Source organism: Cyprinodon variegatus, unplaced genomic scaffold (genome assembly GCF_000732505.1).
Source record: "Cyprinodon variegatus isolate N-32 unplaced genomic scaffold, C_variegatus-1.0 Scaffold1012, whole genome shotgun sequence".
NCBI classification, from domain to species: Eukaryota; Metazoa; Chordata; class Actinopteri; order Cyprinodontiformes; family Cyprinodontidae; genus Cyprinodon; species Cyprinodon variegatus.
The window spans coordinates 225,072-251,861 of NW_015151465.1; the positions used below are offsets into that span (position 1 = coordinate 225,072).

A 26,790-nucleotide genomic window follows, 5' to 3' on the forward strand; every position below is an offset into this window, starting at 1 on the left:
ATATATATATATATATATATATATATATATATATATATATTTCACAAAAAGCAAAAGAGCATTTTTTTTCTTAATTTTATTTGATTTCTTTTCTCAAGATGAAAGCACAAGTAAAGAAGAGCCGTCTTCAACAGTGGAAGAAATTGAAACGAAATCTTTTAATGGACAAAGCAGCGAGGAGAGCCACCGAGACCCAGATGAGGGTAAGCTCCAAAAGTTTGTTTATTATTATTATTTTTTATTTGCTTACAGCTTTGTTTCAATGCACAATTTTGTACTTTTTCCAATAAAAATTTATAAACCTAATTTGTGTGAATATAGGTGATGACATGGCAGCCAGAGATGTACCAATACAGAGAGAGTTCCAAAGTTTAGCAAAAGGTAAGGCAATAATTATAGAAGTATCACTGTTGTTGTGTAATAATAATTATTCTCAGCAATTTTATATATATATATATATATATACACACACCTCTAACGATCCTTGCATTTGCCAAGTTTCTTTATTTCTCATAACTTTTACACTAAAATCCCTGGGAGAGGTTTCATTTTCTATCTCTTTATTTTTAGACTGAGATTAGACTCAGTGAGCTTTGCTCTGAATTCTTATTCCAGTAATGAAATCATCATCATCGTTGTGATTAAAAATAGAAAGTTGTCCTAGATGCGAGGTAAAAAAGGCTCCCAGCGCCTGTTTCTCTGCTCCTCCACTAATGCTCCCTCTTTTGCCTGCTTTTTTAGAGGAGCTGCAGAAGCAGCTGTTGGAACAAGTCGAGCTGAGGAAAAAGCTAGAGCGCGAATTTCAGAACCTAAAAGGTAAGAATTTTTAAAGCAGTGTTGGATTTTTATCACCACTGTTTGAGAGCAGTGTATTGCTTATTGCAAGCCCTCTGACAAAAGCGGTGCCTCGGATTTTATTTACAGTGAAGCAAATCTACAAATCTTATTATTTTACCTTTTATTTTAAGGGTGTCATTTATATTTCATATAGAGTCAAAATTGTATTGATGAAATTGTTTACACAATAAAAATCTGCTAGTATGCCTTATTTCCACATTGGTGCTCAAACTATCAAAGCTCTTTTGTCCTCACATAGCTCGGGTAAAAATCTAGAAAATCATAACTTTAATTACTTTAAAATAAAAATAGCTGTGTATTTTTCCTCATGTGATTTTTTTATTATTATTATTAAAGGCTATTTAATTGTCTTTTCTGCAAATAACAAAAACGGACTTTCAGACATTTAGGAATGAAAAGTCTGTTATTTTATTGTATGAAAACAGTCTTTGGATTATTACACTTTTTAAAATCAACAACAATAAACAAAAAAGAAATATGAGTAGGCTAATTTGTTATTTGATGTTTCCTCAGACCTCTTGAAACACATGAAATAAAGATTGTTCCTGGAGAATTATTTTAAAATCGTGTTAAAATCTGTAAATCGGAGTTACACTATATCAAAACGTCTAAAGGCTTCAAACAGATTCACTAAATTGATGGGATTATTCATTCTCTGTTATTTGGACATAAAATATTCTTTGTAATAAACAATTCACTTCACGTTAAAAACAGTTTAAAAAATAGTTGTTGATACAAGTAAACTGAGACAAAATTATATTTATCTGCAAAAAGTAGGCCTAATGCAAAAAACAACATCAACTCTGCCACAACAAATTTGCAAGATGACTGCAGATGAGAATTTGATATGTTTTCAGATTTACTATTATTTTTAAATATTAGAACACTGTTTCTGTGTAATTTCTAACTAGGCAAACAAACAACAAATGTGTTTTTAATAATACATATGTAAATGAAAACATATTTTATAAGTTTTATTTCTGACCGATACATTGCAAAACTTGCTCAAATAAACACGCAATTGCTTTAACGCCACCGCGTTAATGTGACTTTGAGCAAGATTGAAGCACTTTCTGCGGCTTCAGCTTGAGAACAGTGCCCCCTAGAGGCAGTTAAGCAGTGTAAAAATGAATGGTTCTCTATGGTTCCAACCTGGTCGATAGAATCTTCCTTATGACTTCCCTCAGTGCGCAATTTTTTCAACTTAAAAATTCAGACTTTAAAAAATGAATAAAGAATGCATCCTATTAACTATCGTTGTTTTTTATTGTTTTCTTTCTTTCTTTCTTTCTTTCTTTCTTTCTTTCTTTCTTTCTTTCTTTCTTTCTTTCTTTCTTTCTTTCTTTCTTTCTTTCTTTCTTTCTTTCTTTCTTTCTTTCTTTCTTTCTTTCTTTCTTTCTTTCTTTCTTTCTTTCTCTTGGAAATAAGATTTAATATTGACTCCTGTTTCTCAGATAATTTTCAAGATCAAATGAAACGAGAGCTTTCCTACAGAGAGGAAATGGTCCAGCAGCTTCACATCGTTAGAGGTGAGAGCAATAAAGCAAAAGATGATACATCCACACAAGTTTCTTTCCACTTGCAGAAATATATTTAAATTTTAAGATTTTTGTTTATATCTAGAAGAAACCACTTATTGATTTGCCTGGTTGATCTGTAGCTATACACCTAAAGATGTGGGCGTATTTTTCAAGAGCGCACCCCGTTTGCTTGTACACTATTGATTTGGTTTTCTCCCTCTAGAAGCTCACGACGCATTACACCATTTCTCCTGTAAGATGTTAACTCCTCGGCACTGCACAGGATCCTGCACATTCAAATCTCCTCTACTGCCACCTTGAGTGTCGGACATGTTTGTAGGTCAGAAGACTGGTAAAAGGGACCCATTTGCAGCTCTTGTCAAGCATCTGTGCTTGGAGAAATACATGAAAAAATAAATAAACCTCAGTTTGTTTTGCTGATTTATCAAACTTAAAAAAGAACAACCTGTAATTATATGTAACATTTGAAAAATGTGTATTACCACCCCAGTATTTATGACACCATCCTGAATAGGCTGTAGATTGTTTTACTGAAATTATGCCATCACCTCTCGTTTCCGTTTTGTGGCAAAGTGCAATGACAGTAGTTGTCCTATATTGGATTATTTATGTTTTGTTTTTACCTGTCATTATTTTTGTTCCAAGCTCCATTTCTCCTCTATTATAAATAAGCCTTTGGTTCCTTTATTTGCCAGTTAAGATCAGTCACAAACATTGGATTTAATGCACTTTAAATTACTTTTCAGCAAAAAATACTCTGTTTAGTTGTTGTATTTGTTTCTAATGGGTTAAAAAAAATCAGTGGACAAAACTTGTGCATCTGCGTCCATATAATGATATAATAAGAGAAGCTTATTTGTCACTGTAACATTTGTTCCCATTGCTGAAAAATAAATAATTTTATTGAAACAAATATTGCTGTGCTTTTGGTTTATGTGTTTATTGATTTCATTTTTTTATTTCTAAATTTCGCCTATGAATATGATTTTGCGCAAACACTACATAAGTTGACACCAAAATTATTGTTGATGTATTGTTGAATTGCAGTTTCAGATATGTTTTACACTCTCTTAAAAAGATATTTAGTCGATGTATAAACGGTTACTCTGCTTTTTAGTTTTTCATCTTGATAACTTGCAAAATCTTAGTTATCCCTTGGAAAATAACTGCTTAGGGCTAATATGTGCACTGATTATTTGTATGGTTTCATTGGATTATTGATTCTGTTTGAAGTCTATTGTAAGGTTGCTACTCAAATCGATCAATTTATGTATTCCATTAGTGCATGACGTGGACTAACATAATCCTTTTAATTTAAAATTACTTTAGTGGCCAGTGTCCGTTTTAATCCATCAAGTTTAGAAATGATGCAAATGATAAAAACGTTGCAACAGCGCCATCTGTTGGGGAATGTGCAGAACAGCATTGAGTCCCTTGAGGGAAGCTGAGTTGCGCATGCGCACCCAATGTAACGAGATGGCGGAGAGTGCGGAACTGAAGGTAAACCTGCTCTGTACATTAGCTTGACAAGTATATGTTACAATCACCGAAACTTTAACACTGACGCCACAACAATCCGGATATTCGGCGGTAGACACCTGAGTGGAATTTTTACGAAAGTATATGACGAATAAACAGCTGAGCAGAAGAAACCAGAATAGCGTTAGCTCCAGGCTAGTTCGATAGCATTAGCTTTGTTATTGTTGCCGATGTTCCCGTTAGACTGCCCCTGGAGTTCACCTGCTCACAATATAATAAATAGATCTGATTATTGATGAAACCTTGAAGTTTTTCAATGCATTAAATTGATCAGCACAGCGGGGTCAGATAGCTATCCTTGTTTTTTACACGATTGTGTGAACGGGTGTCTGTAGAAAAATGGGCTATGGCTATTCCCTGGAATAGAAGCGCATGTCAACTTGAATTATTGCTATATTTTGATTAAAATCTGTCAGGCTTTAATGCAAGATCTGGTGATATTGTGACTCTTGTTGGTTTTTATAGTTCGAGATAAAGTACAAATTAAATCCTTTGTCCATTTTTATGCAAATAGCACTTGGATCACATAGCTGGTGGTAGCTAGGGTAGCTAACTACATTTGTTATCTTCCTCTCCATTCCTTCTATATATAGTTTAGCAGATCAAAAGACAGTACCTTTCGTATACATTTTTAAAGTATTGTTTTGTATTGTTATGAATGCAATCAAATATGTGCACTAATACCACTGCTTTTTTAGCACAGAGCTATTTTTGAAATGTAACGGTTTAGCAACCTTAGGAAGGGAGAACCGTTTTTAGGGTGAGTTGAAGGCATTATTGGAGTGTTGACATTTAGATGTGCTTCCCTATAGGATAAAGTATTTCACACTTACCATCTATAGTAGAGTAGGCTCATTTGCCCATAATCAGCACTGAGTGGCGATCAGCAAATCAAATATATGGATAGTAAAAAAAAACATGCATCAAAACTAAGGACTGACTATTTTTGTCTATAAATGCATGTATCTATAGCCTGCAGTATTATATTCTTCCAATAGTGTTGTATAACTTAACTGAACTCATTCTTCAATTTGAGAGATTTAAGCACAAAGGTGTGTATTAAGAGTAGGAATTATGCACAGATTATCTAGGTTTGTTACGATTATTTTTTTTATAGACTAAATAATTGAACAAACAAACTTGTGTTGAGGTAAAGCCTTGATCTAATTATTTTTTAGGCATACCAAACATGCTTTTCTTGGTCGATACCATTTCCAGTTTCTATTAGGGCTAATTGGCTATTTTTTATTTTTTTTTGTCAAAATTCGTAGTTTTAAATTCTCTTGTTAATTAAGAAAATTTGAGATTTTCTACTTGTACATGTGATGTGATTAAATACAAAAGTCAATGTCCCTTAATTAAAAAGGTGTTCGATATTTGATGCTGTTGGTTGACAGATTTTTGTCTGTACAAAGCAAACAGTTTGTAAGAAAGTAAAACATTTGGGGATTTAATGGGTAGTAAAATGTAGTACAGTGGTAGTCTTTGGAAGCAAGAAATCAAAAAGAACATTGAATCTTTTCTTTATGCAGAGTGGATTAGAAAACTGCATATTCCCAGTTTTTATAGACCCTCTTTCCTCACTCTTCATTTTTTAACAGCAAATGGTAATGAGCCTTCGAGTTTCTGAGCTCCAGGTGTTGTTGGGCTATGCAGGACGGAATAAGCATGGGCGCAAACATGAACTTTTGACCAAAGCTCTCCACCTACTCAAGGCTGGCTGTAGTCCTGCTGTGCAGATGAAGATCAAAGAACTCTACAGACGGCGGTTCCCAACCAAAATGGTTTCGCCAGTGGACCTAGCTCTTCCTGTCGTTCATTCTGCATCCAGTTTACCATCTGGCCTCGCTCAGCTAGGATTTGATGGCCACAGCTCTCCTTCACCACTGCTGCCTGTTTCTCTTCTTGGACCTAAGCATGAGCTGAGTCTGCCTCACCTCTCCTCCGCGCTGCACCCTGTGCACCCTGACGTCAAGCTTCAGAGATTGCCATTCTATGACGTTCTGGATGAGCTCATTAAGCCAACGAGCCTGGGTAAGCCTACAACTAGCCTCTCAGCTGTGTTTACAGTTATAACAATCCTCCTGTTTGAGCATACAGTCAAGTTTTAAGCTCATAGGTGCATCTGAAAAATGGCTTTTGAGGGAAGTACACAATATACTCTCTGTAGGTTCTCATCTGACTTTATGCTTTTGCTTTCTTTTTTCTTTAAGTTTCAGACAATAGTCAGAGGTTCCAGGAAGCATGTTATGCCTTTGCATTAACACCACAGCAAGTTCAACAGATCAGCAGTTCGATGTAAGTAAGAAAGCTGCTGTTAAAAATAAAAGCAAACAGAGTAAATAATGACACCCTATTTCACTTTATAAAATTGCTGTCTTTTAATGTATGTTTTAGTTATTATGTTGTGTAATTAACTGTTGAATCATGTTTTTTTAAGGGACATCTCTGGGACCAAATGTGACTTTGCTGTTCAAGTTCAGTTAAGGTATGCATAGCGCCCTTTTTCTTTTATGTCAGTCTAATGAGTGTGTTTGCTTTTGCATCCACTTAAAAAACAGAATGAAACTTCAGCTGCGGCACTCAAAAATACTCCTTAGATGTCAATCTAACTTTTTTGTGCCATTTAAAACGGTTCATATGTCTTAAATGTATCGACAAATTTTTTTAATTAAGATTTCTAGCACATGATTTTAAAGTATTGGCATTATTATACATTCTTTTTCAGTGCTGATCACTCTGAATTTGGCATTTCCATGATAAAACATAGCAGCTGGAGCATCATGCTTCAGGCATGATTTTCTTCAGAGTTGTTGGGAAGGTGGGCGGGGCTAAATACAAAACAATTCCCGGAGAATATTTTGCCAGAAGCTATAAAGGTTAGACAAGGGTTGCCTTGCATAGTGGTTCTCTTTCCAGTGGGACTATCACCGTAAACATGCAGCCAACTTGACCTTTAAAGGATCTAGATTGATGTGTTAGAATGACCAAGCCTTGTTAAAGTTTGTGTCAGCACTTCAAGTTTGATGTTAAATGAGACAGATGTCTGATAGAAAATAATACAAAGATTTTTTTTTTTTTCTGTGCTACTTGGTCTATCCCACAAAATATCAATGACTCCTATAGAAGTGGTTGGGAACAAAAAAAAAAAAAAATGGTGTATAAATATAGCCAAGCTAAACATTTTTGTAAAATGTTCCTTTGGGGTTTTTCTGCCTGCCATTTAAAACATTTGTTTCTTTTTTTTTCTCCAAACATAAGATGCCATACTTTTTATAGGCAATCTCTTAATGTTTTTTTTTTTTTTTTTTAATCACAATATCGCATGGTTTATTCTAAATTGCAGAATAAACCATGCTAGGTGCCTTTAAGTGTTCTCTGCCTCTTGTTTTGTTCACACTGATGTTCTGTTTGGGCATGCCCTTAAAGCAGTGTTCAGTCATAGTATAGTGTTGCTAAAGTATAAATGAAGAACTGATAGAAGTAAACCTACTTTATAGGGAAAGTGAATGAACCTGTGTAAGTGACGTTTCTCTGGGCATTTGCTGTCAAACATGACAATCACTCCCTTTTTGGCAGAATTTGCCTTTTGAATCCCAAATTGGTCATGTGAATGGGATAGAACTGATGAAAAACAAATACTATGGAATTAAGGTGGTTGTAGTTATCCAAGAAATAGTTTAATTACACAGAATAGCGGCATGGGTGTATTTCTATAGGAGGGAGCCCTGGTTTTCATAACATGTTGACGAACTAGAGCTACATTATTGCAATATTAGTGTGAATACTGCTAGCTGATTGGAGTGTGCTGACCACGAGATGTGAGCTTTACGCAGACAACAGTTACGAATCTGTGATTTGAATTGTGCGTATCCTGGTTCAACTTTTTCATTTCCAGTTAGATACTGATATTGATTCAATATGATATTGGCAAGAATCAAACCAGCTTTTTTTTATTTTATGCTGGAGAATTTTAGAAAAAGGCTTGATCAAATAATAATACTAAAATGGGAACAAAAGTCAACAACAAAGGGTATGAAAAACAACCGACCCGTGTAAAATGAACCAATGAGTTACAGGAACTTTGGACAGAAGCAGAGAGTTTCTATCAGCATGAAAGTATCAGAGATTTTAGATGTCGTTAAAATCTGATGTTAGTTTTTTGGTTAATAGGATCGGGACATCCCTAGGTTTAATGTTTGGACCTGAATGGATGCTGAGAGGCTTTGTGAGGATGTTATCTGACACAAGCTAACATTAACTTTTAGTGAGCTACATTAAGTGGTTACATTATGTAAAGGCTGGAACTAAACCCGTTACTGCAAACCATTCAAATCAGAGGCCGGACTGGGAAGATTTGATTTCTTCCAAGTAATGCCTATACAATGTCATATAAATATTTCATTATTTCTGGTAGGGTTTTTAGATATAGACCCAGATAAAAAGGCACATAAGCCTTCATTAACTCGCTCTCTCTTATAGCTGCTCCATTTCTATTAAGTTAAATAAGATATAAATATTCCCCTCTGTTGTTGAGACTTTTGTTTCTCTGTTTTCTTTTATATTTTCACATTTTATTTCAATTTATTTAATACAGCTCTGAATTCTCATGGCACTTTTAGTATTTAGTAATTTGTATTATCAGTCCAAATGAAGTAAGTATTTCAGTGAGTGGGAAAAGAGAAAAACGGGTATATCCAGGAAAGGTTACATTTATTCCTCTAGAGTTAAAATAACTGGTCCTTTTTTACATATCTTTTTTTTCTCCCAACAAACAGTAGGTTTTGAGCCAAAGTTATCGGTTAATAAAAAAAAAAAAAAAAACTTTCCCTAAGTTTCATTACCATAATTCAATAAAGGCTTTCCCATCTACTGCATTAAAGAGCGTGCATACATGGTAGCAGGGCATTTATTGTTCAATAATTTTTATGAAATTGGATTTAAAACAAGGTAATGCTGGACTTAGGAGAAATAGTCATGTCAGAATAATATTACTGGCATGAATTTAAAACTGCTTTCATCCTTGAATATTAACTAATGTTCTATAACTTTTCTTGACTATTCTAATAAAGTTACACTAGTCTGATGCTTTAAAATTAGATGCTACTCAGTTTTCCTCTGGGGGAGTATTCCCATACCTCCCCAGAGAGGTTTAATCCTTCCCATCTTTTCCCACCCCTGACCCCCTTTTCACATCTGAATATACGCACATCAATAAAGTACTTTCTTATTATTTTCAGATTTTGCTTATCGGAGACTAGCTGTCCTCAAGAAGACCATTTCCCTCCCAATTTGTGTGTGAAGGTTAATGGCAAACCATGTAATCTCCCAGTAAGTCTTAACACCTTATTTTGCTCTGGGCTTTAAAGTTTGTGTTTTATGCAGTTTGCTTTTGTTAAAATAAAATAAAAAAAAAATGTGTTCTTCTTTTCACAGGGTTACCTTCCTCCCACAAAAAACGGAGTGGAACCAAAAAGGCCCAGCCGTCCTATTAACATAACGTCTCTTGTCCGGCTATCTACCACTGTCCCCAACACGATTGTGGTGTCCTGGACCTCGGAAATTGGAAGGGTGAGAATGTTAAATCATGATGATGGAAGGGGGGGGCTGCAACTATAAATGGGACATCAGTATGACCGTTTGTTTTCTTTTGTGGTCAGAATTTTTCTATGGCGGTGTATTTGGTGAGACAGCAGTCATCTGCAGTGTTGTTGCAAAGACTACGGGCCAAAGGCATTAGAAACCCTGACCACTCAAGAGCCCTGAGTGAGTAAACACTTTTCTTAATATGTTGACGTTTTGACTGATAGATAGCACTTCCTTTCGTGACTTTATCTAACGGTCTAGTTACTTTATGTTGTGTGTTTTCTGTTAATGGAAGAAGTGGGAAGAACTTAACTGAAAGACACCTGTTGAAATCTGCCCTTTCATTGATTATGTGACTTCTTTATCTGAAGAGTCTTATGTTTGTAAACGTTTCATGGTGTGAAAGTATAGGTTTCTCTGTTCTTAGTTAAATTCTGAAGGCAGTTGAAGGTCCTTATGAAGAAATGAGACACAAAAAAAATTAACTCAATGCCACATTCCAAGAAAGTAAGAATCTGAATAGGTCATTAAGTTTTTTTTGTTTTTTTGTTTAAAATAGTTTTCTTATCTTGAAGGCCAGGAACAGGCTACTAATGTTCGATAATATCTCTGGTGTGGTGTTTACCAGCCCTCTGATGTCGCCTTTAACTCTCACACAACACTTCCTATTCATATAATTGTGCAGGACAGTTTTTGTTGTTGTTTATATCAGCTTTTCATTTGTCATCTCACATTCTTTTTAAAGATTTTCATTCACATGGAGACTATATCACATATGGTGACCAGATTACATATTGGTTTCCAGTCTTATTTTTTCTGTTTATCTCTGGAAGAGAATCTGATTTAATTGAGCTTAAACACCAACGATTTGATCGAAAATGGATTTTTCTAATAGAAGAAAAAGTTAGGAGACCCTGCTCCATAATGGCTAGTTTTATCCTCTTTAACTGTAATAACTTCAGTGAGATGCTGCTTTTATCTTGTACCATATTAAACAGCAGCCTGAGGAAAATTTCCCGGCTCCTTTACTTTACCCGAGAGATATTTTAAGGGGTTTCTTCTTTGTTATAGAGTTTCCAATCATCCTGTCGTCCATTTAAGACATTACCGGTAATAGATCTGATGGATTTACATGCATGTTTTTTGACATTGTTATGTGAAAGGAAACAGTTTGCTGAGTTCCATACGTACATTTGGGGTATGTGGATGATTAAATACATGTTTAACTTATTCAATTCTCTCTTTTTTCATCCGATAGTTAAGGAGAAACTGACTGCGGATCCAGAGAGTGAGATCGCCACCACCAGTCTACGAGTCTCTCTCCTTTGTCCTGTAAATACTGTTCTCTACTATCTTGCTCAGTTTTTTTGTGTAGCTCATTAGTTTGAAAGCTGTAGATATTTTTTTAACCATTGTCACTTAAAGAATTTAAATTAAGAGGTAAATTGTTTGTTCTGTTTAACAAATAGTGAAAGAAAGAGGAGGTAATAATTTAGAACAAGGCTTTCAGGGTTGGTTAAGAGTCATTTTTTATTAACTGCTGCTCTTATGTGTCCCTTTCTACAGCTGGGAAAGATGAGACTGACTATCCCTTGCCGATCAATGACATGCTCTCACCTACAGTGCTTTGACGCTACACTTTATATCCAAATGAATGAGAAGAAGCCGACTTGGGTGTGTCCGGTTTGTGACAAAAAGGCACCATACGAGCATCTCATTATTGATGGGTGAGCCTGATCAGAGTTTGTGTCAGATCTTAACAAGTTGGTTTAAAACAGTGCTGCAGCTGGAACACTCCACACCCTCATTACACTTATAAAACTTATTTATTTTCAATTCAGATCAAATCAAGACTGTTTGCAAAGGGTAATTGTGAACCTAACTGGGGAATGATACAGCAGAAGACTAAGATCTTCATAATGTATGAGGCACTCTACAGACATCTAACACAAGTCTAATACTGTGTAACCTGCTGCATTGTTGTAGAAAAACATTTTCAAAGTAATCGTTCAATATTGTAGGGATTATATCGGTTGAGATTAATCCCCATTTTTAGCTTCTGTCTTTTTTTTTTTTCCATCAATAATTTGCCTCTGTCATGAAGTCGCAATCCATCCAATCAGCTAAATGAATGATTAACCATACAGAATCTTAATGCATGGTGCTCAGAGTATGATAACTCCTAAATGTGGCGTTCTGTGGGTCGTTTAAGTTTTTGAATATCTGATTTAATTTAAGTTAAAACATTTGAATATTTTGGGAAAACCTCTTAGATGTGTTTTTTTCTGGATTTATGACTCCATGGAGATTCTTCTAAACTCTGTTGGCAGTTAAAATTACCTCTGAGTTGTTTTATTTGCTGATGTGGATGACAATGAAGGTGGAGTTTCTGATTTATGGGTGGATTATTTTCACAGGCTGTTCATGGAAATCTTGAACAGCTGCTCTGATTGTGATGAAATCCAGTTTAAGGAAGATGGAAGCTGGGCCCCCATGAAGTCAAAGAAAGAGGTCCAAGAGGTGTCTGCTTCCTACAATGGAGTGGACAGCGGTGTGTAGTCTGTGTATTTAAACAATTCCCAATCTGCTGTTCAGTGGGATCTCTGAGCACAGAGTGAGTTTTCTGTCTCTTTCTTCCTTGTTTCCTTTCTGTGGGTAGATTCGTCCAGAGCAGACTCCCATGAGCATAAACGGGGGTCATCTAATGACAACAACAAGAAAGTCGATGTGATCGATTTGACACTGGATAGCTCCTCAGAAGACGAGCAGGATGAGGAGCCCCCTCCAAAACGGGTCTGTCCTTCACTGTCTCCAGTCTCTCCACCTCCAACCAAAGGGTAAGCTTCAAAATCACTTCATCCCTTTTCATTTAGAAGCATCCAAAATATTCAGGGTTCATCAAAAAGTTCATCTATTTAACTGATTCAATTCCAGAAGTAAAACTCAGGTCAAATTCTGTCCGTCGGAAATTTAGAACAGTTTAGATAATCAGTGATTGTGTTTTTAATATTTTATGACCAGTTGAGGGGTTATAAAGGATACCGATTGGCTAACAGATGATCATTTTCAGATTATTTATTTAAAATGTTTGGTTTTTACAGGCTATTGCCTGAAACAGAATATTCAGAAAAGGTTCAGAAAAAACAAAGTTATCCAAGACAAAAATAAAATAAATAAATAACATTTGGAGCTCATCACTAAAAACTCCTTTTAAGGTATTTTAAACAGGTGGGTACAAGGAGGCACAGGAATCTGTATACACCCTCTCCCTCAGGTCACCAATCCCAGGTTGTCCACGGAGCTTTAGAAGGTAGTAAATGAAATAGATGAAAATTAAGGCCATTAAAATATAGAAAAATAAATAATTTTGTTTGACAGCTATTTTTTCTCCCATTTACATTAAATGGCTATCTCCTAAAAAATACCTAAACTAATCACTAGCATCAAATCACATTCTATCATTTTTATGTGCGAGAACGGCTTGTGGCAGCAATATTCCCACCTTGTTCGTACCAATAGACATGCCAATCTGTGTAGTAAGTTTCCCTTTCTGAATTAAAGTACTGAAATAAATGAACTTTTTGATTATTCATTTTTGTTATTTACTGAAATGATCCTCTCGTGTGTTAAACCTGTATGTAATTGATCCTCTGGCTTTGTTTCTGATTAGAGTGTTGAACCTGCACAGCCAAGCTTCACCTGTGGCCAGAGCTCCCAGCATGCCCCCTGTGGAGAGCAGCTACATTCCTCCCCCACCCCCCCTCATTCAGGACTACCGCCACTATTATCACACAAGTGATCTGCCAGGTAAAGAAATATAGAATAAAGAATAAAAAAGTAAAGAAATATTTTGAAGAGGCTTTTTTTTTTAATGTAAGGAAATCAGAGCTGCAGAGCATTCAATCAAAATACAAAGCAGTCCCCACTTCATGACAAAACTGCACTTAAATAGAACAGGGAAAGGATGTAAACATTTACAAAATCAGATGAAAACTATTTTAAAGGAAAAGAAAACACAGACCAGAGAGTCAAATGGTTTATAACTGGCTGAGGCCATTTAAATAGAAATGAACATGTATTGAGAGCTTTACCAGATGAATTTTTGTGTATTATACACCCTGTGTGTACGAAATAACAATATAGTTTTTTTAAGTTACAGGTGATTCTCAGAGAGCTGTTAGTTAAGCTTGCTGTTTTGTTTTTCAATTTTGTAAAGGGTTGAGTCAGATAAGATGTGCATTTCCCTACTTGTTATTTTTTAAGCTCAAAGAGGATTGCTATTTTATTGTCTCTCTGTTCCCACTGAGCTCCTGTCATGGTTAAAGTAAGCTGTTCATTGATGTCCATTTTTATCCTGTTTGCATTATACACTGTGTGTTTCCTCTGGCTGCTTTAACTTGCAATTCAGCCATTTTACTTTATATTTTCCCCAAACCAGATGTGTTTCACTTTGCCACTGTGTCTTTCTTTTTTTCTTCCTGTCTGACTCAAGACATTACAGCCAAATTGCTGCATAGGTTCTACCAAAATAGCCCAGGGTTCTATCTCAGTCGCACAGTTGCATAGGATCGTGTGTGGTCTGACCAGCCCCATTGGTTTTCATTGTGCTTTAAGTGTCACAGCCTCATACGATCTGATTTTCCATCACATTCAAAGCTAAATCTTGTCCAGTGTTTTCAGGCCTAAAGCTTTCAAATATTTATTTTAATCAAAAGCAAAAAATAATAATGAGCTGCTTTCTAAACCAGATTATTATTAAAAAGTTAAAGTTTTCTTCCTTTTACAGATCTGAATTTTTTCTCCTTCCTTCAAGGTGACAATCAGGTATAGTATTTATTCATTTTACTTGAGTTTTTCTCCTATGTTTATTTTTATCGGGTGGTGTTTTTTAACCTTTTGTAGTGTTTGTTGTTTCATACTTGCCAATAGGACTCATGTTTTTTGTTTGACATTATAATCTGGCTGGTGTGTCCAACTCCACTGCTTCAATATTATTGTCTGGCAGCATTTAGACTCCCTTCTCCAATACATCTGAACCAAATGAATGGCTCCTAACCAAGCATCTGGGTAGCCAGGTGACTGGATATTCATGACTGCGTTCAGCTGATTGATTCAGATGGTTTGGAGAAGGGATGCATCTAAAAGATGCAAGAAAGTAGCTCTCCAGGAGTGGAATAGATACCTTTGTATTAGAGGGGGTCCAAAATAATAAGAAAATGACCTTGCATGTAATACAAGGATTAAGCAATGAAATGGCAATGCATGTGTAAGAAACGGACAGTTTGGCTAACATTGAAAACTTGGAGGAGAGGATTCTGCTCTGTGCATCCCTCTGTTGACAAACAATATTTCCTCTGTATCCCATAAGCATTACAATATGGTGATGGCTGCTGCAGCGGCTGCATCGGCCTCTGCCCCGGAAGACCACGACCTGCTCCTCAACCGCTTCCTGCCCTACAGCTCCCCCCAGATGCTACGAGAGCAGTCAGCCACCCCGGGGGGCAGCACGCTGGCAACCACCAACGGGGGCAGCAATAGCGGCAGCACCAGCAGTTTGGTGTCTTCTAGCAGTCTACGGGAACGTGAAAAGGAGAGAGACAGCCACAGCCTTTCAGGATTGTCAAGGTCTTCTATGGAAGCAGCGGCGGCGGCGGCCATTTACGGCTCCTTATCTGACGTTATCTCTCTTGACTAGATTCACACTGAACTGAAGAACAGGGGAGACCTCGGACAGGAGTTCTTTGTAAATACAAGTGGAAGACGATAGAATAAAGTGCTATGTACAGAGAGGAAAAATCTATTTTCAATTTTACTTATCATATGTATATAAACTTGGGACGCTTCTTGTCCAGTGCGTTACTTCCGTTGATATTTTTGTGTGAGACTGAAGACTTTTTCCACACCTCTTCATGTGGTCTTTTGATTATATTGTAGCTTTTGTACCTGGTTTTTACAGTTTGTTTCAATATTTTATGTCAACGGCATTATTTCAGCAAAGATGCACAGTCCCCAGGCAGTCAACCCCCCCGCATCGGGACATGTTTAGAATATAAAGAAAACAGGCTTGTTGTTGATGAAAAGTGGGCCTCAGCAACACGGGAAAATGTGTAGCACTTTATGTTCTAAATGGTGTCGTCGTTTTCACAATGTTTAGACAGCAGAAAGATCTGGCCATTTTCTTTTTGCCATCTTTGTAAATTTATTTACTCTAACCCATTCATGCTGTGGTTGTTATTTTTAAATAATTATTTATGATGTAAGTTATATTAGGTGTGTGCTATTTGTTTATTTTTTTAAAGAAGCATTCCTATGCCTCTTGGAACTGTTGCCACTAGAAATACAGGAGTCTGCGCGCGACCCTCGTGTTGTCCTTACTGCGCTCTTTTCCTTCTCGCTTACCTTAGTCGAATCAAAGAACAGTGAATAATGTTTTATTGCTCAATCTCTACGCAATAAACACACAATTGGGAGGAAGTCAGTTTGATCAGGCTGTTTCAGCATGTGAATGAAGGGCACTGGTCCAGCAAGCACCCACGATTGGACCTTTATATATGGTAGATATAAGTATATATATCAAAAGACTTGCAAAAGTTAGCATTTTTCTTTAATGTATTGCTGTTTATTTTGTGTAATCCTAAAAAAATAAAACAAACAATAAAACAAACATAGAAAACTAGACAGAGTGACCCGCTGACAAATTACTGCTCCACATATACTAGACATGGCTAGTTTCTGGTCAGTTTGAAAGGCTATAGATGTTTATAATTTTTGAGGTTAAGTAAGATGATTACATTTCATTATGTGGATGTTTTATTATAGCACTAGTTTCTTTTGTCTTTGTGCATTAAGTCTATGTGGAGCAGTTGCACATTAAAGTTCCCAGTTAGTCTTCAGCTTCTCTGTCTGCTGGTTATCTAAAAGCTCACCTATTTGAGTGCTATGCTAGACCCCCTGGAGACTTTTTTATCATTTGGTTCGTAATGTAATTGCAACAGCCTTCAAAATTACTGTTAGATCTTAGGCTTTGTGAATCACAACATGCATTTTGGCCCAGAGGTAAAACAACCTCAAGATCATGAATGCCTCCTTTTTAATTGATTTGATTTTCGCTTTTCCTTGACTTGTCTTTATGATTAGGATTATTTATTATCATATATATTTTCGGCATTGGATTGATTTGTGATTATGCATTGCTGTCATTGTATGTGATATTTCTTTTGTAATTATATAATTATTGCTATTTAAAAATATCACTGTTGCTTGACATGCTTTGTAACATTTTTAGTTTCTGTCCATTTTGCTATAAGATGATGTCAATAACTCAATAGACGCTTGATCATTTTGGAAGGAGAGAAGGTCTGTTGTGCTGATTTGTAAATGGTAATGGGAGAAACTGTTTTTTACAGGCTCGTTTGTTCTGAGAGGAACCCTGATTCAGCCCTGAAGGGCATTCCTCATTTAAAGAGCATTTTACTATTATTTAAGTGTTCACAAAATCACAAAAGTAAAACAATTAGGTAACCCTGATCATGCTTATTATAATCCGTATTTTGAATAGATGTTGGAAAAAGGTATTGGAAAAGTCTCTAACTTCTTATTAGAAAGAATATTAAAATTCAGTAACCTACATATTTTAAATACAGGAACCTTACTGTCTGCAACCTCTGTTTTTTTTTTAGTGTGGGACTCATGCAACGGCTACTCTGGTGAAGATGTGTAACAAGCCTTACAATAAATCCATGTTTTATTGTAATCAGTGTAACACCTAGTCTTCTACTATAGTCGTCCTCTTTACAAAGTCTCTTGAGTCTTCAGGTTTCTGGATTGTGAATGGTTTCTGCACTCCAGCTCCCTTTAAATGCGTTTTCCCCCTTTTTAAAGCATTCAAGTCTAAATACGAAGGCGTCTAATGCAAAGGAGTTGATTTGGTGTTTGGTACTCATTGTTTTTGTCCTTAGTTTTCATTGAAAGACTCAATCATACCCCAGATTTTAACTTAAACTTCATGATATTTTAAATTTCATTTATTTCAAGCTCCTTAGGAGGGGAAATAGCCTACATCATTGGATATTCCTTCGTTATTCATAAAAGTACTTTTCCATGTATTTATATATTTTTTTTTTCAAGCTACACCCATCTGGTTTGTCTAGCCTTATTCTAATGTGACCAGATCACACAGCTCTATTAGAACTTCCACTAAACGGCACTAATTAATCTCTGATGGTAGGAGGCAACTGACTTTCACTGACTAAATGTAATCATATTAAAGATTGGAATTAATATTTCCAATGTCAGATACTTGGGGCTTATTTAAATGTAGTGTCTCATTTTAATTGCCAAGCATGGTGGTGGGAGTATAATGTTATATGTTTTTACTGGTTTATTACATAAACATATGCATAATACAAATACTATAAAAGCTTTTCTGATTAGCGTCAGCCCATGTGGGTATAATTTGAAGTATGGCAACATTTTAACCAAAAAAAACACAAAAAGGCTAAACAATGTTTAAATTACAAACATTCATTATGGAAAGCAAAAGTCATTCTCATAAAATAATTAACACAGGAATTGGTAGGAATATTGGGACATAAATGGTAATGCAAGGCACTCTAATAATATATTAAGTATTATGTTAAACTTATGCATATATATTTGGAAAGGACCTACATTATCTATTGTTTACTGCATTTTCCCCTAATATTTGCATGGCTCAAGTTAGTCAGAGTAATCAGAAAGAGTAGCTATACTATTACAAGAATATTACCCAAGTAAAACTCAGAGGTATAGTGAAGTAAAACTAAACAAAAAATTACTCAACTAAATGCAGCTAGTTACAGAGAAAAAGAAAAAAATGGAAATTTACTGAGGTAGCATCAATTATTGTTTATTAGTTTTGTAATCAAAGAAACTGGTTTAAAATCGAAAAATGATTTCTAATTTACTGGTTTACACTCCAGTCCAGAAGGGGGCAGTATTGTTCCTTATGCAGGTTACCATCCGCCACGGAACAGCGGGCCAGCAGGAAGAAGAATGACGTCATTGGATAGCGGCGCCGCGGTAGACTGGAATGGGACCTGACGATTTTCCCGTAATTTTGATAGCTTAATCCATGAATGGCGCCGAAACAGGACCCGAAACCTAAATTTCAAGAAGGTACGGAGGTTTTTCTCTGTTTGTTTTTTTCTTGTGTGTTTCTGTTCATTTTAAATCTCCTAACATCGTAGTTGTCGGAGGCGAAGCGGCTAGCCGTCATTGTTGTGGTGGTAAAGACAAAAAGGTTTATTAATTAGTTCGCCTCTTTGGTACAAAGGGTTTGGATTATTAGCCAGGGTCCACATTCTAATATAAAGTGCATTATCTGAAATTTATAGATAGTTTCGATTTATTTCCAAAGCGTTAGCAGCTGTAAGACTTTACCGCCCATCCTTACCAGTGTTTGACCAAGCTAACAGTTAGCTCACTCTTGGCTAATTTTACTCTCTCTAACCATCTTCTGGTGCTGTCATTTTAATTTCCAGTGCAGAAATATAGTATTTCATCATTTTATCAATATTGTAAATAAAAAAAAAACGTTATGCTAAGCATACATAGACATGTTAAAATAAATCAAATGTAGTAAAAGTGGATCCTGCCTTTAATATTTAGTACTTGTTAAGGACTCTGGTAATGTGCAATATCGGATCAATATTTGTTTTCTTTCCGGATTAGTTAGAAACGTTTTATAATTCTTATATGACTAATGTTCTGAGTGTAGATGCCCTATTTTGTGACCAGATGTATAAAAGTATCTCTACTCTTCACTGATAGTACAGATGGTATCATTTTTACCTTTATAGAAATTGCTAATTTGACCCGAATAGCTGGAATCTCTACCAATGTTTTGTATTAATCGGTCATGACTTTTTGTTTAGCAAGAGGAAGTTTCCATCCCCACTTTGACATTCTTTTAATTTAAGCAATCAATACATATCATAAAATGGTATAAGCTGCTCATAGTCTACTTTAGATATTCATAACCCTTGTCTTCAAATACTACTACATGTTTGTCTCTGCAGCATCACACCTGACTCAGCCATTAAGGGCTACAGGAGCCTGTTAATCAGTCATTCAAATAAGTCAGGTGTGTGACAGAGATGGAACACCTAAAACATGCAGAACAGGGTTGTTTGAGCTGCAGGACTGAAAACCACTGGTCGACTGTTAAGAAATTATGGATTATTTGCAAACTGTTCAGTTTTTTTTTTTTTTAGCATAATCAGCGGTTAATATTCTGCCAACAAGTCAACTAAGCCAAGCATACACAAAAAAGCAAACAGTAGCTGTACTTGGCTACGTTATTCATAAAAATACTTTGCTACAAAGAAAAATATTTTAAATCACAATTGATTCAAAATCTAAGTGTGTTTAGAATAGTTGGCAACATGTGGGTACAAAAAGGAGACACAACTCGGCAATATGACTTGAATTCACAAACAGTTGAATCAATTATCTGTATTCAGTTTTATTTTTTTTGCTTTAGTTACATTTTAGAAAGTATATTTTATAAAGTCAGAAAGAGTGACCTAATAATTTCTGTCACTTCTTTCTTTAAATAATGTATAGAATCATGGAAATTTTTTTAATTATTTTTTTTTATTTTTTAATTCAATTCCATTTAAAACAAATTTAGTTTCTATTTGTTTTATTTCCCATGCAGGTGAAAGAGTGCTGTGTTTTCATGGGCCATTGCTCTACGAAGCTAAGGTAAGTTACCTTTATTTAGCCTGCCCTTTTACACATCCTCTTAATCTTTTATATAGTAGTTAAAGTGATGGGTACTTCTCTTTGCAGTGTGTTAAGATTAATATCAAGGACAAACAGATCAAATACTTCATTCATTACAGTGGTTGGAATAAGAAGTGAGTGTTCAGCTTGGATAATAAACTTGTAAATTTGTGTGTCTTCTACTCTGGCCTGAGTTCTTAAATAAGATTTGTCTTTCAGCTGGGACGAATGGGTTCCTGAAAGCAGAGTACTGAAGTATGTGGACAGTAATCTTCAGAAACAGAAAGAGCTTCAGAAGGCCAATCAGTAAGTCCATTAGTACACCTCCCATCCCTAACACCATCTAATTGGCTAACCTTTTTTTAGAACAGCTTGTTCCCAAATAACCAAACTGTTGTTTTCCTAATTTAGAGACCATTATGTAGAAGGAAAAATGAGGGGAGCCGCACCAAATAAGAAAATCCCTCCTACATCACAGAAAAATGATGTGTGAGTGTTCGCACTTTGATACCGTTTTTAACCTGGTCTTCCTGTTCAATTAAGTTTATATAAAAAAACATTGATTATGTGTATATATACATATTAAGTTTGTTTGTTTTTGCAGGAAAACCAAAAAGAACAAACAGAAGAGTGAGTATATGTGTCCCTCTACTCTTAAATGTTCTAAAGCCATTAAGTTCAAAAAGTTCACTGAAGCCTGTGTTCGACATGTTAGTGAGGCTGATCTGTTTTTGCAGCTCCTGGAGCAGGAGAAGGAACCAGTTCAGGGGGAGACCCAACACATCCTCCAAGGAAGAAAAGAGCACGTGTTGACCCAACTGTTGAGAGCGTAGGTGCAGGAATTCTTTAAAGCACATTGAGTTGATTCAGTGAGGAAGTAGACTATGTTCAGAACCTAAAATAATTCCTGGATTTTTTTTTGGATGGATTTTAGATCCTCAAAATGAAATGATAAATGTAAGCAATGCAGATGAAGTGATTTATTTTTTTCTCTCCGTCTCTCTCTGCGTAGGAAGAAACATTTATAAACCGAGTGGAGGTTAAGGTAAAGATCCCAGAGGAGCTTAAACCATGGCTTGTAGATGACTGGGATCTGATTACACGTCAGAAACAGGTAACCTGTCAGGATTACTCATTGTGTTTGTAGGCTTGTCGGGATGCCCCTATGTAATCCACCTAGAGATATCTGTAAAGCTGATGTTTAGATTTATTTTTCTTCAGCTTTTTCACCTTCCAGCCAAAAAAAATGTCGATGCTGTTCTTGAAGACTATGGAAACTACAAGAAATCAAGAGGAAACTCTGACAGCAAGTAAACATAGACCCTTTATCTTTTTTACTTACAACCTTTTTAATAACCAGAACCATAATTGCAATGTTTTCGCCTCATGTTTTATGCCAGTGTGATTTCTTTCCCTAATTGTACAGAGAGTTTGCTGTGAATGAGGTGGTCGCTGGTATTCGGGAATATTTCAACGTCATGCTAGGGACGCAGCTTCTCTACAAATTTGAGCGGCCGCAGTACGCAGACATCCTGGCTAGCCACCCAGATACACCTATGTCTCAGATCTACGGTGCTCCTCACCTACTCAGACTCTTTGGTAAAGACACACATTTTGGGTATTATACACAAAAAGTTCCTTTAGAAACAACCGTACTGAATATCAGCATTTACAAAACTAACCTACAGCTGTAGCTGAAATCTTTTGAGGGGTAATTTTATCTTTTTTCTTCAGTTCAGGGCTTGTGAGTCAGTCCCCCAAAACAACTTGGTGTTACAATAAGGTATTTTAGTTGAGAACCTAGAGAAAGAAAGCTCTTGAGAGGTTTATTATTCATTTAGCAAAACTGATGCTGTTAGCTTCCCTTTAACTGAAGCTAACGTTATTGTCACCTTGACTTAGATTAACAAGGGGGATATACATTTAGATTCAGATTATTAGTAAAAAAAAAAAATGTATTAAATACTTTTTGATCCAAAAAAGCTCAATTCATTGAGGTGAAGTTGGTAAAATAGATTTTCCTTGGGTTCAATGGTCTTATGAATAGACACACATAATTTCCAGGGCTTATTATAAAGCATTAAAATTAATTTCTTTTTAATGTTTTTTTAAATATGTATTTTTTACAAATTAAGAAAAAAAAAATCATTAAATGTGATCACAGGTCGCTCTTGTATTTTTGTTTTCCTTTTTTTTTTTTTTAAGAGAAATATTTTATAATTAAAAAAAAAGTTTGAGATATGACCATTAGAACAAAGACGTGGAACCAATCTGAGAAATGCTTCTGGTTATCTGTAAATCCGGATGTTTGGGTAGAAGTGTGGTGCTTGGAGGTGGAGAAAAAAGGCAGAGGTTGGGAAAAAGCAAATTCAAACAAAACTGGCTGGAAACAGGAATTCAGAGCATGGCTGCACAGTAAAGATGGAGAAGAATTATGAAGTGTTGGCGGTGTGTTTGTGTGTGTGTGTGTCAGCCTTCAGGATGAGGATGCTGATCGAAAAACAAATCTAGCACAGTTATGAACGTGTTTGTGTTTGGTGGTATTGATTTGAACCCTTATTCAAAAATCTATTTAGATATTGTGTGTGTTTGTGTTTTGGACAGTAAGAATTGGGGCCATGCTGGCATACACTCCCCTGGATGAGAAAAGTCTTGCGCTGCTCCTCAGTTATCTACAAGACTTTCTCAAGTAAGTATGAATAACTCTTTCTACAACTCTAAAAGTCAAGAAACTGCTGCAAAAACACCTGTATCTCCTTTCAGGTATCTTGTAAAGAACTCTGCCTCACTCTTCAATGCAAGCGACTACGAAGTCGCTCCACCAGAGTATCATCGCAAGGCGGTCTAAGTCTCAAACCTTTGTGCTAATTGTTGGAAAGGAGACTCTTCAGTTTAACGAATGTTATTTCCACATTTGAGGAACAGATTTTGTAAAAGTATTTTTGGTTATTTCAGAGGAGTTGTGGAGAGATGTGTGAATGAAGTGTATTTTTTTATTTTTCTCTTGTAAGGGAAGCTGCTGAGAACACATTGTTTTCCCTGTATTGTTTTGCTTTTGATCACCACTTCTACATTTTCTTTATTCTTTAGTTTACTGGAAACCATCATCTGTTAAATTTGGACATTACTATTATTAACTTTCTTTTCTCCTGTTAAACAGACACCAGTTACAAATGTCCTGCGAATGGTCCTTTCTAATAAAATCCAATTCTTTACCTGCTGGACTGTCTTAAATGGTCATTATCCCAAATGTTTCTTGTAACAGTATTACAGCTAAAGACTTAAAAAAGCTCAACAAGCTAATTAAGAAGGCCAGCTCTGTTCTAGGAACTCCTCTAGAACCTCTGGAGATTTTTTTCACAAAGAATTCTTCATAAAGTGAAGAACATTATGGACAACAGTGAGCGTCCTCCTCATCAGACTGTTTAACAACAGCAGAGTGTCTTCAGTCAGAGGCTTCCCCAGAGGATCCTTCCTGCCTACAATTAACATCTACAACACCTGTTTAAAAAAATCAGTGCGACTTTTGATTTTCTTTTGGGATGAATAAAGTATTTTTGAATTGAATATTTTGTTTGAAACATTAAGTTCACTCCCTCAATGACATATAAATACTGTTAGCAATACTTTACATTTTCTGAGGATAAAAAAAAATAGTTTTAAGGCTTTGGTTAAAAACAAGCCTACCTGAGTTGTCAAAAATCTATACTTCAACTGTTTATTTGACATTAAAGACTGAATCCTGCATCAGTTTAGTTTAGTAAAGGATTTGTTACCAGAAAAATCATTTTCTAATGGATAACGATTTAATAAGTGTTGGATTCAGTAAATGTAGATTTGCAAATAAATAGAAATTGAGTCTGCACAGGAAAGAGATTCAAGCAGCTTCTGCAGGAGTGGAAGGAAAAGCCCAACCCAACTTCAAGCTTCCCTTCTCCGAATCCTGCAGCCGTCTTTTATTAACAGCACATGACACGTGGTTACAAAACAGTATGTGTTCTGACAGAACAATTGATCAGTTAATGAAGACAGAATGACAAGGCAGGATGTTCTCCTGACTGGATCGTGAGACGGGTGGAGTATCCCCTTGCACAAATGTTTCATAAGCACACATTTTTTAAATCATCATTGAATAAACCCAACAATAAGATATACATGTTACATAACTGAGATGGTGTTACTTATTAGGGATTTTATGTAACAAAAAGTGCAGATTTGTAAAGGGAGGGAAATACATCTATGTTAGCTTTTTAATAAATACTGCAAGGTGGTAATTTCTTAATAATAAAAAAAAATCTCAGTCTGAGTCAGATTCTGTGCACAGACGGAAAAGATATTTGCAAACTTTGCCCTAGGACCACGACACTAGCTGTTTTAATTTAATCACTTTTTTCTTGGTCTCATTTTTAATTTCTTTTACAGCAGCTGTTAAGCGGTTTCTTCCAGTATTTCCCTTTATTAAGTGTCACCATCTCTGCCCACTATCCTTGTACCCACTTAAAGGATGGTGTACTTTGCTGCTGTTATGATTGTTAGAAATTTCTTTTACTTTCTAGCCAACTACAGACGTTTTTAATGAGCTCTTTTTTATGTCAGTTGAGTTTTTGTATATAATTCTAATTATACTCAACACATCAGTGACGAGTATAATTATGAAACAATAAATTGATTAAGTAAAAAAGAAAAACTGACATGCCATATTTTACAGGTCAAATTTCTAAGAGCCATAAACATATCTGTCTTATCCTTCACTAGAAATTCTCTGAACTGCCGAATAGATCATGATAAAAATAGTGTTGTTTTCTTCAAGATTACCTTTTTCTGAATATATCTTATTGAAAGCAAGTCGTTCCCCCTTTTTGCCTCTTAACAGGCTCCTTTTCCACTGTTGTGACTTAATGCTATGAAAAGAGAAACCAAATATTAGCCCAAGGCTGATTTGTGGTATCATCTGTCAGACACATGCATTTGTTATGGCAAGAACAATCTTTTTCGAAGAAGAAGAATGTGTTTAATCCAAGTTTCCGCAGCATTTAACCAGGACCAGATGTGTTTTTACTGGAGAGAGTTCTCACCTCATAGCACTCTGACTGCTAAAAACTATATGAAAGACTGATGCACAGGGACCTCCTCTCTGGCAGACGTATACCTGCCCAGTGTTTCTCTCATTTTACTGCAGCAGTTAATCCTTCACTCAACATTCTCCCTCTTGTGTTTGGGCTGTCATGTTAACTGAGAGATCATTTTAGTGCTGTCATCCTGAGACATTGAAAGCATTGCTTACACAAAACAACACTTCAAAGGCCTGTTCAAGTGTGATGGATGCATTTATCTCTTTTTCCCCCCTCCTAGCTGTCTGTTCTTAATACATATTCAGAAACAAACTTAAATATCCAAAACTCATTCTCCTTCTTAAAAATATCTCCTAATCAGAATGCAAACATCCTGGCTACATTCATTAGCAGCACTCTAAAGCATGTGGGACAAGCCTTCCATGAAATATATCTCCATTCCTTGGTTTATCCATTCTGCAGGTCTGGTTTAGGAAGTGAAGTAAAGAAATTCACACCCTCAGTTGGGTGGGTTCGCTGTTACAGCAATTTTTAGATAGGACAATTATTTAATTATATTGAGGGCGGTATATCTCCAGTATAGCAGTGATTGAGAAGAAAAAAAGCACTAGAAGAAAGCCTGTCTTATGTTATTCTTTGGTGTTCTAATGCAACTCTGCATCTGAACCTCATTTCTCCATCTAGCCAAACATTTTCAAACTATTTTGATATGCTGCTTTCGATATGCTGAGACAGGAATGCATTCACACGGCTAGTGAAGCGCTCCGAGGTCCAAATAACCCGTTCTACTGTGGGGCTTCAGGGTCTTGGACTGGGTTTAATCTGTCCTAATCTGCTCCAGAAACCAAATTCAGGCACAGTAAACACTGACAGACACTCTTCTCAAGGTTTTGGAATCCCTGTTTAAGGTGCACGTTTTCCTTCCTATCACACTTTTCCCTTCCACTCAACCTTCTATTAATATACTTATATGCATCGCTATGAACAACTAACATCTTTAGCAATAAAACTCTATGGATTAAACCTTATTTAGGGTATAAAGACTGACGTTGAGTCAGCAATCCTCCATGAATGTACAGTCTGCCAACCCAGACTGAATACACTCAAGACACTCAAGAATCCATTACATTTAATTAGATAATGCAGGTATTAAACAAAGTGTTTAAGCATTTGACCTTTTCACCAGGTTCTACTTTTCTGAAGCTCTAAATTTTAAACTGAGCGGATCACAGACTCTAGAGATTAATGTTTTACAGTTTATTGCTGCGGTAAATGATTTTTCCCAGTCGGTTGTTTTCTCTTTTAAAAAAGAGATGCGATTAATTTAAATAAAACGCCTGTATTAATTTATTTCCTTGTCAGTTCTTACTATAACCACTAGATGGTATGATTTACATGCTAGAATAGCATCATATCCTCCTTTGTTG

At 35.8% G+C, this 26,790-nt stretch overlaps 3 protein-coding genes across 4 annotated transcripts in view; all 3 read left to right on the top strand.

Moving 5' to 3' along the window:
* Positions 1-3,044, top strand: part of skor1 (SKI family transcriptional corepressor 1) — a 5,795-nt gene extending 2,751 nt beyond the window's left edge. The window contains exons 4-8 of one of the 2 annotated variants that reach the window (XM_015399433.1): positions 99-203; positions 322-381; positions 742-816; positions 2,313-2,387; positions 2,602-3,044. In XM_015399433.1, the coding sequence (XP_015254919.1) occupies positions 99-203; positions 322-381; positions 742-816; positions 2,313-2,387; positions 2,602-2,699 (413 nt within the window). In that variant the 3' untranslated portion in view covers positions 2,700-3,044. The remainder of the gene's footprint in view (positions 1-98; positions 204-321; positions 382-741; positions 817-2,312; positions 2,388-2,601) is intronic. The other variant, XM_015399434.1, reaches the window with a different exon arrangement.
* An 813-nt stretch (positions 3,045-3,857) lies between these two features.
* Positions 3,858-17,276, top strand: pias1 (protein inhibitor of activated STAT 1). Its single transcript, XM_015399440.1, has 14 exons — positions 3,858-3,899; positions 5,540-5,972; positions 6,152-6,236; positions 6,379-6,426; positions 9,179-9,269; positions 9,375-9,509; positions 9,599-9,704; positions 10,783-10,856; positions 11,091-11,251; positions 11,942-12,075; positions 12,184-12,361; positions 13,195-13,331; positions 14,311-14,348; positions 14,893-17,276. The coding sequence occupies exons 1-14, from the start codon at positions 3,876-3,878 to the stop codon at positions 15,217-15,219; spliced, it is 1,971 nt and encodes a 656-aa protein (XP_015254926.1). The 5' UTR covers positions 3,858-3,875; the 3' UTR covers positions 15,220-17,276.
* Positions 17,277-18,545: 1,269 nt separating this feature from the next.
* Positions 18,546-23,833, top strand: LOC107100792 (mortality factor 4-like protein 1). Its single transcript, XM_015399432.1, has 12 exons — positions 18,546-18,680; positions 20,224-20,270; positions 20,358-20,425; positions 20,511-20,597; positions 20,703-20,780; positions 20,896-20,921; positions 21,029-21,120; positions 21,304-21,405; positions 21,513-21,601; positions 21,718-21,890; positions 22,896-22,980; positions 23,055-23,833. Exons 1-12 carry the CDS (start codon positions 18,641-18,643, stop codon positions 23,137-23,139), a joined length of 972 nt encoding a protein of 323 aa, XP_015254918.1. The 5' UTR covers positions 18,546-18,640; the 3' UTR covers positions 23,140-23,833.
* Positions 23,834-26,790: the final 2,957 nt, after the last annotated feature.

What these genes read in the sequence shown, in the direction of transcription:
- pias1 (XM_015399440.1), top strand. Translation starts at nt 3,876, where the DNA reads ATGGCGGAGAGTGCGGAACTGAAG. An exon ending in GAGCATCTCATTATTGATGG is followed by an intron (nt 11,252 to 11,941) that starts GTGAGCCTGATC and finishes TTATTTTCACAG; the next exon opens with GCTGTTCATGGAAATCTTGA. An exon ending in TCCTTCAAGGTGACAATCAG is followed by an intron (nt 14,349 to 14,892) that starts GTATAGTATTTA and finishes GTATCCCATAAG; the next exon opens with CATTACAATATGGTGATGGC.
- LOC107100792 (XM_015399432.1), top strand. Translation starts at nt 18,641, where the DNA reads ATGGCGCCGAAACAGGACCCGAAACCTAAATTTCAAGAAG. An exon ending in ACATCACAGAAAAATGATGT is followed by an intron (nt 20,781 to 20,895) that starts GTGAGTGTTCGC and finishes TTGTTTTTGCAG; the next exon opens with GAAAACCAAAAAGAACAAAC. An exon ending in TTGACCCAACTGTTGAGAGC is followed by an intron (nt 21,121 to 21,303) that starts GTAGGTGCAGGA and finishes CTCTCTGCGTAG; the next exon opens with GAAGAAACATTTATAAACCG.